Below are 17,776 nucleotides of genomic sequence, written 5' to 3'. Positions count from 1 at the left end.
TTGTGGATGAACAGCACTCACAAGACACACCTAATGCCGTTCAGCTGAGAGAGAAACGTAGTACTGCACAAGTACTGACAGGTCTGAGCTGATAGGGGGCAGTACTGAGCCAAACTGTGCCCTTTAACCCTTATTGATCAACACTGCTTGACATGTTGTCCCACAGTATGTATCTCTACTGAGAATCAGTGAGTTGAAATGATCGTTGTATTTGGATTTTAAAGGTAGGTTTATTTAAAGCTACTGCATTTTATTGGTTTAAAATGGACATTTTATTATTGCTTGGTTTGCGTTGTTTGTATTTGTCTTTGTATTTCTATTACTAGGCTTTTTGGAAGACATAGTTTTACAGTTCATTGTAATGCATGTGTGCAAGCACATCTACACACCATTGGCATTTTGATCCAGAACAAAAAACCTTTTTTGTTCTTGCAGCCTCTTACAGCCTCTTATTGTCAAGAACACAAATATATAACTTCTGTCAAGGAAGAAATTTATTTGTTTGCCTCTTTCATTGTGTACCTGAGCAATTTCTTATGTAGCAGTTCAGAAGTTTGATTCGTAGTTCAGCGATCTGATCCTGTCAAAGGCCTACTGGGGTCCGGGACGAAGAGTGAGAGCGAAGGTGCAGCGGCACGGTGAGAGTGTTCTGTGTCGTTCGCACAGGTGTTACGGGTGTAGCGGCCTTTGGGCACTGTACCACAAAGCTCAGAAACACAGAGGGGCACAGGGTGGCATGATGGCTAGTTCCCTGCACGGTGAGGCTGCAGCAGAAGTACAAATGTGTTCAGTCAACAGTTTGTAAAAAAGGATCAACTTTTAGTTGCGTTCGTTTGATTTTTTTTTTTTTTTTATGACTCTCCTAGCTAAATTGGCATCCTTCTGAGCCCTAAGCTAGGTACTGTTTTAAAGATGCAGGGATATGTGTGGCTGACTCACTGCTTTTGCGTCCCCCCCACCCTTCCCCCTTACCTTCTGCCCCCTTTCCCCAACAATCCCCAATGTGTGTACGTGTGAAGACATCCGTGACCGCAGGAAGAAGCCGGTCATGCTGTTCATCCACGGCGGCTCCTACATGGAGGGGACCGGGAACATGTTCGACGGCAGCGTCCTGGCTGCCTATGGCAACGTCATTGTGGTCACCATGAACTACCGTCTCGGCGTGCTGGGTGAGTCACCGATTCCATTTCCATTCTTGTGCTCCTGCTTCACATTAAAACCCATGCTCGATATGCGGAACGTAAAAAGTGGGTGTAATGGTGAGCCGCGAAGTCAGCGGACGGCTAGTTTGTTTAGTTTAGCCCGTGGCTGGTTCGATTAGTCTGACCGGCACCTCTCCGGAAAGATGAAATATCCTCCCTTCTTGTCTGATTCGCTCTGAATGTTTCATGCTATTGTGGTTAATCATTGTGAAGCTGGGCTTTTTTCTGTGTCTTTTAAGAAGCAGAAATATAGTACCATTCTCCCTTGATCAGACAGCTTTAAAGGGCAAATGCAGCAAGAAATAGAACTTTACTTTTTCACTTCAGCTGCTTAGTGAAGCAGTGCCCATACCTATGTAGGTTTTGGTTCCTCTGTCATATATGCGCCTGAAAGGCTAAATCTAATCATCCCTGCTTGAGAATCTGTATTGTCGGGCTATTTTTGGGTGAAGGGAATAGTGCCATATTGGTCTAAACTGGCAAACGCAGCCTAATATTTATAGATGGACATGTTCACTCAGGGGACTGGCCGATTGAGGGGAACATGTGTCACTCTTGTCATGTAATTCCACACCTAGCTGGGCTAAGATTCACAGAACACGGTAATATTTGACCTCTTCAGTTCAAATATCGTCAGATTCTACAGGAAATTCTCATACTTGCGGTGTTTATGGCTGTTGAATCCTATACGTTGGATGGTTTTGCTGCAGCAGGTAGTCATAGTGTGAATGAAATACCGGTCACAGAGTCCGTCCGTTGATATGTTGCTCTGCTCAAGCCTGCCATGCGGTGCTTGCCTGTGCTCTGCTTTTCTATACTGTCCTTTGTACGCAGCGGTCCGAATGTGTTTCTGGAAAGCATTACGTTCGTAAGGAGTCTCCCGCCATTTCTTCCCTATATCGCAGCACATGGCCGTTTGGAGGAAACCCGGCTCTCTAGATGATTCATTGATGTAGTTGAGTGCACAGCTGTACAGAACAGCCTCATCCAGAACAAAGATGGGGATAAAAACAAAACAGGGTTTGGCAAAAAAGCATCATTATTTCAGCCTGCTGGGCTGCTCCCTGTCCATAGGTTCTGCATGAGGATCCAGGCATCTGTGTGAAGTCTTCTTTGAACAGGATTTATCAAAGTATCTTTGCCACAGTATTCTTGTATGTGACATCTCAGAAAATGGTGCTGGAACAATTTTATACTGCATGGTGTGAGACTCATGCCTAGAATGTGAGTGAGTGAGTGAGTGAGTGAGGTTGATACACAGAGCAAGGGGGACAATACTGGAAGAAAAAGACATTGAACGGCAAGGAGTGCCTTACTTTAGTATGCTTTCTGTAGAGTGGTAGCGCAGACGAGAATACATTTTAAAACAAAAAGGTATGGTAATGAACCGTGTGGAGAAGTGTAGTAGGATCAGATGTAGGATAGTTTGTGTAAAGTGGTGTAGTAGCTGTACTATGGTACAGCCTGCATACCCCAAATTCTACTTTGCAGAAAGTAGTCTGCTAGCTAAATAAATAAATAAGGTTAAATGTCGTATGAGATGTAATTTGGTATGTCATGGAGGATTATACAGTAATGTACCGTGTTTGGTTATAGGATAATGAAGAAAGGAAATCGTATATCCTCCTATGACCCAGCCAAAAAGGTTTTTTCCTAAATTTCTAGGAAGTTTCCGAAGCCCCGTTTCTAAAAATCGGGTACCTCCCTTGAAAAGCATAGAACGTCTTCTCAAAGGTGTTGTAGGGTTCAGAGTTGTAGCATTTACAGTTTGGGAGAAACACTTAAAAATATTTGTCCTCTACAGTGCGCAGAAATGAAAGGCTGGGTCTCGGGAGGATAATGAGATTGGGATGAAGAGAGGTATAGCGATTATGGCAGCATGGTGGCTGTTCGGGGTGTACACATAAACACGTATTTACTGCACTGCACCAGTTTTCCCCATTGAGCCAATATAACGTGGTGGCTTTACCCATGTTCGGATTTCCCCCCATCCATGCTGCAACGTTCCTTTTGCTGCGATTTAAACCATGGCCCAGTGCTGCTCTTTGCCATGGTCTTTCTGGTGCGGTGATTTAACATCGTGGCCTGCTGTCAGCCTGGTCTCCGTCTGTCCTGTGTGGTGATTTATACCACACCTTGTTGTTACCCAACATCTCGTAAGCTCATACAGCGATAACGCCACTGCCCTGACCATCGACAGGTAGGACATCTCGGATGAAATGTGTGTTGCTTCCTCATGACCACTGGGTGTGCACGTCTGTGTGTGTGTGTGTGTGTGTGTGTGTGTGTGTGTGTGTGTGTGTGTGTGTGTAACTGGACCTTTTCAGACCATACCACGACGACTTTTATTCCAATTATTGAAAGAGCTAGGGCGAAACCTGGACTTGTGAAAGTTAATCCTCATCTGTGGCACATGACGATACAAGCAGTTTACCTGTAACCTTGAGGTTTTATGTGTAAACCAATAACATGTTTACAGACATGACAATTCACATGCATTAACCGTGATGGAAGCGTATCAGTGAAAATTTCCAGGTACAAAAACGGAGGAAGAGAGGGAGAAGTAGACGGCTTTCAGAGGAGCTGAGGAACGAGAAGGGAAAGGAAAAAAAATTAAAAGCTGATTACAGTCTCCTCCTGCCTCGTACAAACTGCCAATGGTTGTGTGCGTGAACTAGAGAGAGGAGAGAAAGTGCGGGGGGGGGAGGTGGGATTCTGCATTGCCTGGGATGCTAAAAATAAAACCTGCAGCGCCGATGTAGAAAACTGCAGTGAAGCACACATTCATTCAACAAAAGCAAAAGTCCAATTACACAACGTGGCAGCGACACACACACACACACACACACGCACGCACGCACAAGCACACGCATGCACACAAAAACACGCAGGGCACCACATCACACACACAGAGTGTGCGACATTCTCTTGGCACTTTCACTTGAACACACACGCTGCTCTGAGCGGAGAGCCCAGATCCAGGGCATCCATTTACTGGAACGTTCCGGTCCTTTTCCGAGGGCCTCTCGGCTCACCGTAGCATCGCCGACATTGGTTCTTGACGAAAAAGTCGGTGCAAAACGGGTTCTGACAGGGTTGCCATAAATATTAAGACGTGAGCAAAGACCCTCAAAAACGGACCAGATGGTTTCCATAGCAACCAAAGGTAGGACTGATAAGCACCCTTACATGTGAGCAACAGACAAGGAAAATAGTGTGCCTTGACAGATTGAGCAAGAAAGAAAACAGAAAACAAGGGAAAAACAAAGAGAAGAATAAGGTAAATTCAGTAACGAACCCGAGTTACCGTGAGCCTGTTCCTCGTTATCTTTTTTGTCTACATCTCGCATGGCTTTGTCCTGTCTGTCTTTTCCAGTGCACTCTGTGAACGTGTGTGTGTGTGTGTGTGTGTGTGTGTGTGTGTGTGTGTCTGCGTGAAAGCGCATCTACACACCATTTTGGTCCAGTGCCGTTATTGTTCTTACAGCCTCTCATTTTCAAGCGCAACACATCCGTTTTTTTTTTAACCTCTATCCCTCGCGCGCGCTCTCCTCGGCCCTACTCTCCAATCATGTGACACGTGCACGTCCTAGGCCCGCTCGCAGTCACGTTATTGCTCCTCCAGTCCCTGTCCTACCCGGATCAGCGGTGCGTAGGTCTTCCTGGAAGAGGAGCGGGCAAGAAGTCACGAAACCCTCAAACAGCATCAAACACAGACCCTCTCAAAGTCACACGCACGTGGCCTGAATTTATAGATTGAGATGAAAGAGTTGAGGAGCTCATTGAAGGTGGAACTGGCCGTGAGGGACAATAAATGTTTTAACCTGGAGGCCGAGATGGTGTGAAGCGGTGGCCCTCTTTCCGAAAGGTCGTCAGCACACAAGCGGAGAAAAGCTGCGGTATGAGCATTCTTATCATGGATAGCGTTAGAGCCTCTCATTTCGGTTGCAAACTGCGCGAAGAGCCGAGTCAAATCCCACTCCGGCAGACGCACTCAAGGCGTACGTACGCGTATCCACGCTTCACGCACGGACACCTACAAACAAACACGCACGGGCACCCGAGCAGATCCGCGCATACTGTATCACGCACATCACGCACGAAGGTACACGCGCTTAAATATTGACATTCGCACATGTGCAGACCCGCATAGGCGTGCGAGCGGTCCCTTTGAAACACGTACGTACACGGTTAGACGTAGCTGTCCGCGCTCGTCCATGGAGTGTAAACAGAGACAGCACAGCCACACGAGGTGCCAGTGAAAGGTGTGAGTACACTTGTTGGAAACCACCCAGCATGTCTTCTGCAGCAGTTCCTGGAGATTTTTTTTTTTTTTTTTCTTTTTTAAACACTTTTTACATTGCTTTTCCTTCACTCATGTTCAGTTTGACCCGTATAAGTAGTGCACACATATACTCACACTTTTCTCTTAAACTTAGTGATATAGTGGCGCAGCGGGTAGTACCGCTGCCTCACAGCACCTGGTCTGTTTGGGCGTAGGTTGGAATCCAGCTCAGTATGTGTGGTGTTTGCGTGGGTTTTTTTTCCCCCCCCACAGTCTAAAGACATGTATTTCAGGTGAACTGGTGACTCCAAACAGCGCATTGTGCGAATGTGTGCGTGTGGCTACCCTGCGATGATCCAGTGTGTCCCCTACGGTGGCCTTGTGCCCTGTGCTTCTGGAATAGAGTCAGGACTGCCACAGCCCAGCCGTGGACAAGCGGTTAAGGAATGTGAGTAAGTATGGAAACCAAAACACAGACACAGACACATGTACATCAAACAAACACACACGGCTTAGAGTCACATACATGCGGTTAGCAGCCTTGGTTCCCCCAAGGTAAGGATCCCTGGTCTTCGTGCCTTTACCCTGAGCTCCTTTGCTTACCTTGTCCGAAGGGTAAATGTGCACGTAGCGGATCCACATCCAGAGCTTTAAGGGGCTGCACTTCTACGTTCAGCAGAGGGGACAGGTGAGGCCTGAGGAATTTACTCCTGGAGTTGGGCACTTTGTAATGGTAAGAGGATTTATGGAGGTAGTGAAGAGCACTGTATGCAGCTGAGGAGGACAGCAGGGTGGAATTTAGGAAATGTGGCAACAAGGGATCACGGAGATGTGGAAGGGTACGTTGTGGAGGAAAGCATCTAAGATGGGAAGACTTTTGAGGCTGACTGAAGGGCAATCGGTTGTATGTTAATGTTAATGCAAGTATAAATTTGGAAAGAAAATGTTTGGAAAGCAATTGCTGTATATCTCAATTAGTGACCCTATCCGTTCCCTACACAGCTCATCTTCTTGTAGATTCCCGCGACCTCATCGACTCGCGTTGATGGGAAACGGCGCGTTCCTGTGGTTCCACCATTTCAGCACGCAGTTGCAGTATTATCACACGTTTCTGTATATCTGGTAACCGTAGGCAGGTGTGAATCCGTCCCCTGTCCACCAGCTCCCGCATGCGGGTCACCAGTTTGTCGCGCGGAACCTCTGTTGTGTTTCCGTTGCGTCATTCACGCGAGGCCGTGTAGCGTCGGAGTTGTGCGGCAAACCCCGCTCCCCGCTCCAGATGCCCGAAGAGACGTGCGCTTTGCTAAACACAGCTTCCTCGTTTGCAGCTGTTCAAACTAATTAACTAATTAACTTGTGAATCTGAGAGAACAAACTCAGTGCCAATCAGTTTGCCTTGATGTTGCTTTATGAACATTTAAGCGTGAAAGCAAAGAGTTTATTACAGTGTAGGTTTTTTTTTTTTATGATTTTTAAACACAGTACTGCATCAGAACATCAAAAAGTAGACTTTGCACTCTCCAGGCCACAATCAAATTGTCGTAATTAGTCTCCTAATCTAAGTAAGAGTTCATTTGATCCATTATCTGGTCTTTCCCTAATGTGGACTGCGCTCTGCTCGGACTTGGGTCACGCTCAGCATCACGGTGGTCTTGTGCTTATCGACCAGAGGCTCTGGCTTTAAATCAGCCGATGTCACCCTGGACACTGCATTGGGTTTCAGCCTGTTCATCTGTCTGCATGGAGAAGCAGCAGCAGCAGCAGCAACCTGCTTTGGAGGGATTCGTCTTGCTCTCCTACTCATGTCAGTTGTAGAAACGCTTCTGGTGACATTTTCCTCTATTTAGTGAAGTAAACTGCGGGATCACATGCAAGTACCACGTTGCTTGAATGTGTCTTTGTGTGTGCGCTTAGGTCTACATCATCTCTATATAATTTATATTGTTATCCAGGAAGGAAGGTCTCTGAAATAATCGTGCTCCTTTTATTTGTCATTTATTCATTTAGCTAACACTTGTCTCTGGAGCAAATTAACATTTTTGGTTTGCATAGTAAGTTATTTAAAAATATTTATCGATTGAACGAGTTTGGTATTTTTACTGTATAAATGCAAGGAAAAAGCCTTGCTGAAGGGTGCCGTGGCAGGAGTGGGGCGTTTAACCCAAGGTCCTTTGGTTGCAAAGTAGCAGTGCTAACCAGTATGATGCCCACTGCTTGTCATAGCTTTTGACCATTGTTATTGGCATAGTTCATGTGGTACATGGCATATTGCTGTGCATGATCTTTCAGACATCGTCATTGCAGGACTGTAGTGCAGGGAGAAATAAGCAGAATTACCTTTAAAAGTGATGCAAACACTATTATAATTTTTGATTGATGTAGAGATTTTCTGGCTTAGTGATGTAGCCAGTGATGTATGAATAGTGTACAATGTACCAGAAGGGAATGAAGATTACCGTTAAAGAGTGTGCAGCCTTCCTGATGGAGTGATCAGTACCATCGAGTGTGTGAGATGTGGGAAGACGTGACCTGTGTTGATGCGCGATACACATTTTTGATGTGAGCAATGGAAATCTGCACAAATAAGGGTACTTCCTATCCATGTCTCATCGGGGAGGAAATTCTCTCTCACAGAGATGAGTGCACAGAACTGTTTTCACGTGTTTCTCCTTTGATCACTCAAGAGATGTCTCAGCTAAGCCAGCGTTGCCCTACTGAACATGACCCCTTGTCATGTAGTTTTGGGCCTTACTTTATGGAGGGTAGGGTGTTCTAGAGCTGCAGTATGTATGTTCTTCGTGCCAGCAGTATTTATACAGCACATATATTCCTGGTGGGCTTTGTGTTTTGGGTTTTAGCTCCAGACTCTCCTATTAATGACTCCATTAGCAGAATAATTCCACTTTTTTTTTTTTTTTGAATTATAAAGTACATCTTAGTATAGATCTTTGTGCTCTTTTTTCAGAAAATGCTATGTATCACTTTAGCGATTCAGAGCAAATACATAGGTATATATAAATGGAAGATAAACTGTACAGATAATTAGCTGCTAATCGGGCCAATTAGGCAAGGCAAATGGCCTGGAAGGAACACCAGTATACACATAGCCCTCCCGGAGTTTGAGGCTCCTGGTTCAGAAAATTTCCATAACTGTCAAATTGACTGTCACAAAACAGCAAGACATTTGCCCAGATGAAGCGAAGATCAGTGGGACGTGCTCTGCGTGATAGGAAAAGGGCAGGACATGGAGAAGAGGAAAAACTCGGCTTCCGCGAGTCAGTTTAGTAAGACACGCAGCACTACTAAAATAAGAAACCTGAAATAAACGCCTCCGCAGAGTCTTCGGCTCGTGCCGTGTCCGTCTGTCTCTTGCCAGCCCCTGCTTTCCGCTGCTTTCTGAAGGTCACTGGGAACGATAAGACATCATCCAGGTTGCCTGGAGTGTCTGTCTACCTAAGGATTTTGGAGAGCTTAACTAACTTCAGCCTGGATGTCCACCTGGCCCTCCACAAACACGTGGACAATAGAGCTAGTGATAACATTTTTGTTTAGGGGGGAATTTTCTTCACTTGTATCAATAGACATTCAACGTTGTCTTGGTAAAGAACTGAAGTTCACAAGTTACGGCTCACTCCTCTTATGCTTCCTATATCACGGCAAACAAACAACATTTTATATTGTAGCATTTTATACTGAACAACTAGCTCTTCATGTCACAGTGGAAGTGAATCATGCAGCTTTTCATTTGCTTGAAGAGTTCACACAGGTCCACCTATATAGGGTGATGTAGTGTGTTCATGTGGAACTACTGCAGCAAGTCATTTTGTCCTCATTGAGGGTGAATAGTTCACAGGATTTTTGATTTTAATTTTTAGTCTGTGACTGATTTTACATGAAAAACACCAGGGAAAATGACTCACTATCCATATTAAGACGTCAGTGAAATTATAGAGAGCTCTATAAATCTTGCCAGCCCCATGGCTCTGGAGGAATGTAATGGCCCAGTCAATGGCACCTGCTTTTAATGCCCATGTGGATGGAGTTTCACAGGCCAAAACAGAAGACATCTAGGTCTGCACTATGCCTACCTACACCTCCATGTCTCTGAAAATGAGCCACAGGAGTAGCACAACTGGCACACCTGCTGGACTTTTCCTGGATACCTTCTCCTGTCCTGCACTAGAAGAGGCTACATGAGGGCCATAGGTAGAAGGAGCAAGTCACAGTTCCACCCTTGCTCTTTCCTCCGCAGCCCTGCACTGAGCAGTCCATCTGACAGTCCTGCCCTTTAGCTGTTATGACAGACTGTCGGAGCACATTTGAGGGGCCGTTTCCCACCATCCCCAAGAACTTCTCAGTGATTTCATTTGTCCATCTTCCTGCCCTTCTGTGCCTCCTGGTTTAGCAGCACAATCTGCATGCAATCTTTGGTCCCCATTTCCCTGTTGTTGGGGTTGGCTTCTCCCCATCAATCCTCCATGGCTGTCTGTCTGTTTTCCATTTGTGACTTTTGAAACTAATTGCCATCTTTCCGTTCCCATCATGTTACTCCATCTGTCTTCTCGCTCCAAACTCAGTTCACCTGTCCATCCCTCCGTCGCATGTCTTTCAGTTCCACTCATCTGGGCCTCCTTGAACTCCATCTACATCCATCTTTTTATGCTTCTATCCATAGTGCTTTCCCCACCCATCCATCTCTTTTTGTGACATGTGATCTCTCTCTGTTACTTTTTTAACCCTTTCATCACATCATCAGCCAGACAATGAAGTTTAGCCACATGATGTCATAAGACTATTAGTCTCCCTCACAGCTGCTTTGCTTCAAAGCTGTTTCACCATATTTCACCAAAGTGCAACGACTCCTGCATAAAATCTCCAGTGTCACTACCTTCTTCATTCAAGGCTTGCCCAGATCACTCTATTTCCATTTACAAAACATGTACTGTAACTGCACCTCCGCTTGCACACTGCTTCTAGTCAGAAATGGTTAACTATTGTTGCTGTGAAATGACCAATCAACTTTGGATATGCTTCTCTGCTCTGATTTAAGTCTCGCAAAGGCTCCACCCAACTACAGGTGTGTAACAGCCAAGAGCAGCAGCTACACAAGGACAGCACTAAGCTTCCTCTCGTCAAATTACATTAGCCTGTCCTTATCAGTGGCCTTCATGTCTCATTACGGTGAACGGCAGTGCACTGGTGTGGAATTGCCTCTGTGAGTGGGACAGCACGCTAATATGCTTTTCGTTCTGCTGTCACCCACAGACCATCCAATATATATCAACCGCACGACTGTTCTCCTCCATGGGTCACAGCTGGTCAGACATAGGTGTCCCAGTGCTGCTCTTCTGTCAACCAGGGCAGGAGGTGAAGGGATGCACTGTGATTTGTCCCCAGTGCATCTCCCCCACTGTGGGCCCCTCCTCTACTTGAGATTGAACTGCCCTGGGGGCTAGCTGATGCCCTCCTAGCAAACGGCAGTGACTGATATGATCCCATGGGATTAATGACTCTTATCGATTGACGGCTGGCCAGAGTCAAACAGCCTTGAAAGAAGGAACTGCCCCACCCCCAGCCATATTCCTCTCGATCATTCCTGTCCCCATGTCTCCCTCATGAGGGTCAGAGAAGAGAGCAGGAATCATTTCCACCTCCATTCCCATCTTTCTGTTGCAATAAATGCGATAAACGTTAACACATTATTGGTTGAGGAACTGAAAGACAGGTCAGCCAACGATAAGGGTGGACAATCAGTTCTTGCTGATTGCATTTGGAGGAGTCCAGGGACACCTGACTCCTACTAATTGCATGTAGAGTCTTGTGGGGCCACATCATTTCAGGAGTTTCATCAAGCTGCAGAGCCCTCACACACTGTAGATAAATGTCACACTGGCACTCCCCGTGATAGTCCTGGTCCAGGTCCACACAAACTGGATGCTCTCTCCTTTAAATGTGTTGTCACTTCAGTGTGAAACTCCTTACACTTTGCCAGCTTTCAAGATCTTTTGATTTTCTTGGACGTGAAGGAGGGGAACGTGGTGGCGTAGGGGCTTGGCCAGGTCCTGCTCCCTGGTGGGGCTTGGATTCAAGTCCTGCTTGTGGTGCTTTGTGATGGAGTGGAGTCACATCCTGGGTGTGTCCCCTCCAGCCTTGTGCCCTGTGTTGCTGGGTTAGGCTCTGGCTCGCCACAGCCCTACTTGGAACAAGCGGCTTCACCCTGGGTGTTTAGATTGAAGGAGCTAAGCATTTCATAAAGCTTTGCTGGAGCAATAATTCAAAAATGAATTAGTAGTCTTAATAAAATTATGTCATAAGGGATTGATAGAAACAGTTGTATAAAATATCACACATTTCAGAACCGCTTGTCCCTTACGGGGTCACGGGGAACCGGAGCCTACCCGGCAACACAGGGCGTAAGGCCGGAGAGGGAAGGGGACACACCCAGGACGGGACGCCAGTCCGTCACAAGGCACCCCAAGCGGGACTTGAACCCCAGACCCACCGGAGAGTAGGACTGCGGTCCAACCCACTGCGCCACCGCACCCCCCCTTGTATAAAATATCTAAAATCAAAATATGCTAACATCTAAATAATAAACTGAATCAGAATTTGTCATTTTGAAAAATCTTCAGGAAAATCTATTCTTTACTACCATAAAAAAACTAATTTAGTGAAAAGAATACTGTAGGAATTAAATTAACAACTCATGGGTGGGTTATAAGATCATTTCTCTACTTTGTAGCATTGGCTTAACTGACAAGTAGCCTGTAAACATTTGTCATCTTTGGGCTTTGTATTTTCTCCCATCCATCCTTCTTAAATTGTCTTTACTGCAATGAGACAGATATAGCTCTTTGGAAAGGCTCACGGCTACACAGACGCGTCCACCAATACACACAGATACATGATTACATACAAACAAAATACTGGTAAATGCATTCCAGTGCACACACACATAAACTGGCACATACCGGCATACACACACAACTTGCACAGTTGTATAAACATACATGCATACTGTATACTTTGTGGCTTTATTAATAGGTACACCAACTCATTAATGCAAACAGCCCTCTCCTTCAGTCAGCAAATCATGGCTGCAGCTCTGTGTAGATATAAATTATATGTATGTCTTGAGAATTTCAAGTGCTATTGGACAAAGGATTAGAATGGGGAAGATGCACACTTTAAACAATTTTGACCAGGGTATGATTGTTGGTGACAGATGTTGCGGTTGTAGCAATAACAATCATGGTTGAAACAGCCATTCTCTGGGTTTTTTGTGCGCAACAGTTTTTGGAGTTTACAGAGAATGCTACAATAAACAATAAAACCCACCGAGCAGCACTTCTGTGGGTGAAAACACCTTGTTAATGAGAGAGGTCAGAGCAGAACAGTCAGTCATTAAAGCTAATAGGAAGGCCACAAGTGCAACAATAACAGATCAGTACAACAGTGCAGAAAGGTGTTTATGAATGCACAGTTTGTAGAACTTTGAAGAGGGTGGGCTATAACAGCAGAAGAGCATGCCAGGTTCCACTTTTGTCAGGAAAGAACAAGAAGATAAGGTTATAGTGGGAACATGATCGTCAAAACTTAAGTGATGAGTGGAAAACTGTTGTCTGGTCTGATAAATCTTGATTTCTTCTGCACCGTGCTGACGGTGTGATCGGAATTTTGCATCAATTGCTTGAAATCGTGGATCCATCCTTCCTTGAGTAAAAGGTACAGGCTAGTTGTGGGGTCATGGTATGGAAAACGTTTTCTTGCCGTACATTAGGTGACTCAATATTAAATGAGCATTATTTAAAAACCACAGTGTATCTAAGTGTTGTTGCTGGCCAGGTACATCTGTTCATGGCCAGTGTACCCTCTCTCAAATGGATACTTCTAGTCCTGCCACATTGCACAGCATATTAATGTGCCATATTACAAAGCACGATTCATCTCAGGGTGGTTCAAGGAACATGAAAGCAAGTTCAGTTTGCTCTAGTGGCTTGCACAGTCCCCAGATCTCAACCCAATGAAGCAAATTTTGGGATAAAGGTGGAATAGGACTGTCAAAGCATGCATTTGTGACCAAAAAATAACGAAGAACTGCATGGTGCTGTCAAGTCAGCAAATAAATGAGAAATGTTTCCAGCACCTTGTTGAATCCATGCCTTGAAGAATTTCAGCTGTTCTTGAGGCAAAACTGAGCCCTACCCAATAATGGCTCTGTGTATCTGATGAAGTAAACATTGTGTATACATGTGTGTGATCTACAAACAGAGTATTCAGACACAAGTACTGTACATATGCATCACATACAGGCACCTGGATCTGTCTTGTGTACTTTCCCTGGTGGTCTAAGTATTGTGTTGTAGAAGCCTTTTAGGACCTCACCCACTGTCAGCCACTCTTTGGCCACACCAGGTCACCAAGCCCTGAACACACACCTGAAGAAAACATATTGCTTTAAATTAGTCTTGAGTATGCTGTATGTTGAATCCCTTAGCCCTGCTTTAACAAAGAATCACTGAACACATTTCTACCACTCAGTGTGTAATCTGGGTGGTTTCTAATAGGCCAATTTTGGATCAAGCCAGCATGAAAAGGTTGTCAGCGAAGTATACTGTAAATGTCCTGCTCTATGGTAACAGGTAGAACCTCTTACAAATGCTGGCCTGACACACAGAAGATGTCCTTGTAGCATGGGATCCAGCAAGAGAATCTGAAACCACTAAAACCCACTAAGGTCTTCAGTGCACAGGTTACTGGATTCCTAAAGTATGCCTTAAATGTGTAAAGTATGCCTTCAAGTGGCTGTGTCCCAGGAGGTGATCTAAAAGATACATAATAACAAAAAAAATCTGAAAGAATGGTTGTATCTCTGTGTGAACCTCCATCAGATGTGTTTGTCTTTGGATTGTTTCACATGGTGTAAACTTAAAGATTTTATATTTCTTTTTATTTTACGAAATCCTTTATGTTTTATAATATTCTATATACACACATAATGTACATGCAGGGACATACCTTATGAGGTTTTGGAGAACCAAATAATACTAGGAGTAGCACAAATACTGGGGATACACAGGCTTGCTTGAACATTGAGGGATTTATAATCCCATATACATAGAGAGAGCATGCCAGTTTGCTGTTGTAAGACGAATGGCTAAATAAATGTGTTTAAATGACTTTTCATTTAAATAATGTATTAAATAATAGATTAAATATTTTGTAACAGAAGGGAGGCCGAGATGGTCACGTGCGGTGCTCGTTACAGGGTTTTATTAATGGGTAGACGGGTCAGGGGACAGAGGGACAGGTGGGAAAAGGGGGCACAGGGAACTGGTGTCGGGGGGGGTGGTGCTCCGGGTGTGGGATCGGGGCTGTGTGCTCTCGCTCGTGCTTCCTGGGCCTCCGGCTTTGTCTCCGGGGTCCGGGGTCCAGGCTCCATGCTCTCTCTCTCACTGGTCCGCCCGAGGGAAGAAATAGAGGACCTGATTAGAATCCGGTGCTGTGGCTCCGCCCCCCTGCTCCGGCTGGCCCTTAGCCCGCCCCGGCGTGCTACAATATTAAATTAAACATTTTTAATACAATTAAAGAAAAAATATATATATTTTCTGTAAACCAGTCAGTTTCATCAGTAGTTTTAACTATTGGTTAAATAAATTGAATAAGTATAATGTGTGAAAAGTCTTTTTTTATTTTTGTATGCCTAACAATGTAAAGTTAATTATTATTTCCTATAGTATATAGCACTTCTAGACAAATATGAACAGTTTCATCAATGTTTTTTGTAGAATTTGTATAAATCCTTAAATATTATATTCTGGTTTTGATTTCATAGGTGACCAGGACTGAATAATGACCTTTCAAATTCCAACTTATATTTGCAACCTATATGGTTTTTGGTTAGTGGAATGAAATGCCCAGAAAATGCTGATAATCAAAGAGAACTTTTTTGATAATCTGGATCTCTATTTGTTTCAAACTTATCCATGTACAGATATCACTGGGGTGGGGGAGATTTCAAGTGGAATAACTTGCTAAACAATACTACCTTTGTCTATGTATTGCAGTGTGGTAGTCCTGGCATTGTTTCTAAATTCCTTGAAAACTATATTTTTACACCTGGCAAATTTTAGCTGGCTATCGGGATTATACAGTTTAGGAAAATAAATATTGCTGAGAACGGATCCTAATTTTAGATTCTGTTAGATCTCCGTTACACTCCAGATGGGTAAAATCCAGGTGAAAGGGTTTGTGTTCATCGTCCAACTTTCATGACAACGCCGTGAGTGCACTTATCATGCATCTTGCAGTTGCTTTTTGTTTTCCCATCAACCAAGCTATTGTGGTGTAGCTGACACATCTGCTGGAGGTGTCAGGTCAAGCAGCTAGGCATTGTCTGACAACAGGGGCACAATTATTCCTTGACTCCATTTAATTTCAAATACACAGAATTGAGATCATTACAGCACTTTCCCCCTGCCACAACATCCAATTTAGGAGTGCAGCAACAGATTGCCATACTCAGATGAGAGTTCATAAAGAATCAAATTGATCATTTTCAAAATGGGAGTCATATTGTGGTCAAATCTCAGCACTTCCCTGCAAATTGCCTGCTGGAGAGTTCCACGGTGGCGCTTGAGATATTTATGTAAATGGTGGTCTGCTTTGAAACCAACATAAGGCACGCTTATTGTGGAGGGCTGTGATTGACACCAGCTTCACAACTAGTTTTAAGATTTTTTTTTGTGTCCACATTTTAGGTTTCACCTCCCGTGGTTCTTACTTTCAGAAATGGTAATGTCACCAATTGTCCAATTTTGAAGCCTTTAAACCCTGTGTGAATAAACACAGCTCCCTTGTGAGATTCAGAGCCATAGTCGTGATAACTATCAATAGAGGTAGGGACTGTAGATGCCTTTTTGGATATAACAGCCCATCAGGGACCAAACAGAACTCTTATTTTACCTATGAAATTTATAAGTAAAGAAAAGCCAAGATTAGGCCCTTTAGTGAAGCTATATTTGCAAATCGTGCCGTGCCTCAGCCGATTAAACAGGTAACGTGACAAGATATTTGTGTTTTCTGTCTTAAGAAAAAAAACCTACTTTGAGTGTTTCTAGCTTTTACCATAGAAATTGCCTCCTGTTACAGAATTCTCAATAATAAGGACTGTCCATAATCCAACATGTAGTTTTTCGCAATACATTTCATATTGTAAGTTGACATATGCGTTTTCACTCCAAATACAGGGCTATGAGAACTAAATGATGATTATGAGAGAAAGAAGAAGAAGAAAAATGAAACCACGAGGAAACTGCATGGATATTCGAGTTTGCCTGTCCTCTAGTCTAACGTGAACATGTAATTTATCAAAAATTACTGAAATTGGGGGAAAAAAAATCTCTTAGTATAGCTTTCCATAGCCTACCATTGCATGGAACGTCCGTGTAGCTCTTGACCCCCAATGCTGTCAGTGGAATTTAGTTTTTTGCTGTGCATTTTCCAGTTGTGTGTAATTCGCATCAATAGAACTGCTCCTAGCTATTTACAAGACTTGATCAACCGCTACACCCCACCCAAACCGCTCATCTACTTCTGCTCACTTGGTGGTCCCACGCACGAAAGGTAAAGCACGGAGGTTCTCAGTTCTGCCTCCGTTGTGATGGAATGACCTCCCCTCTCACTCAGAATTGCTGAAACTCTGTCCACATTCAAGAAGGGTCTGAAAACTCACCTCTTCCGGACTCACTTCGCCCAAGATCTCTCCAGCTTATGTATGGTGTAAATGGTCACGCACCGTAACTTTATGATCATACCCGGATAAGCTTTTACACAGCTGGTACTCCTGTAACATACATAAATGTTTGTGTACCTTTAAAAAAATGTAGGAGGGTGATCAGAATTTGCCTATCCTGAGTTTTATGCACCTACTCGAGCGATGAACATCGGTGCATAAAGTGGAAAGAAACAAACTAGGTTTACATGTCTGCACCTATGTCTCGTTCTCCTAATGTAATGCACAAATTATACTTCTCTCAGATGTACGTCACTTTGGAAAAAAGCGTCTGCTATGAATAAATGTAAATGTAATTCAAATATGCTGATGAGATTAAGAAGTTACAAAAGAGCCTTTCACAAGTATCAACATGAGTGGAATAGAAACACTTCATACAAGAGCTGAACAGTTTCAGAAACTTTAATTCCAGAACAAGCTTGTATGTTTGAGATACCAGCATGATACAGTATGTGTTTGCACGTTACCTTCGTACATGATCTGAAGACCCCAAAT

At 44.1% G+C, this 17,776-nt stretch overlaps 1 protein-coding gene across 2 annotated transcripts in view; it reads left to right on the top strand.

The window, feature by feature from the left end:
* nlgn2a (neuroligin 2a) overlaps positions 1-17,776 on the top strand; it is a 106,134-nt gene that overhangs the window by 62,939 nt on the left and 25,419 nt on the right. For both annotated transcript variants that reach the window (XM_018744452.2, XM_018744450.2), the window contains one exon: positions 1,020-1,169. In XM_018744452.2, the coding sequence (XP_018599968.1) occupies positions 1,020-1,169 (150 nt within the window). The remainder of the gene's footprint in view (positions 1-1,019; positions 1,170-17,776) is intronic.

The sequence above is a fragment of the Scleropages formosus genome, chromosome 13, assembly GCF_900964775.1.
Source record: "Scleropages formosus chromosome 13, fSclFor1.1, whole genome shotgun sequence".
NCBI classification, from domain to species: Eukaryota; Metazoa; Chordata; class Actinopteri; order Osteoglossiformes; family Osteoglossidae; genus Scleropages; species Scleropages formosus.
The sequence above is the reverse complement of the archived record's forward strand: the minus strand, read 5'-3'. Positions and strand labels throughout refer to the sequence as shown.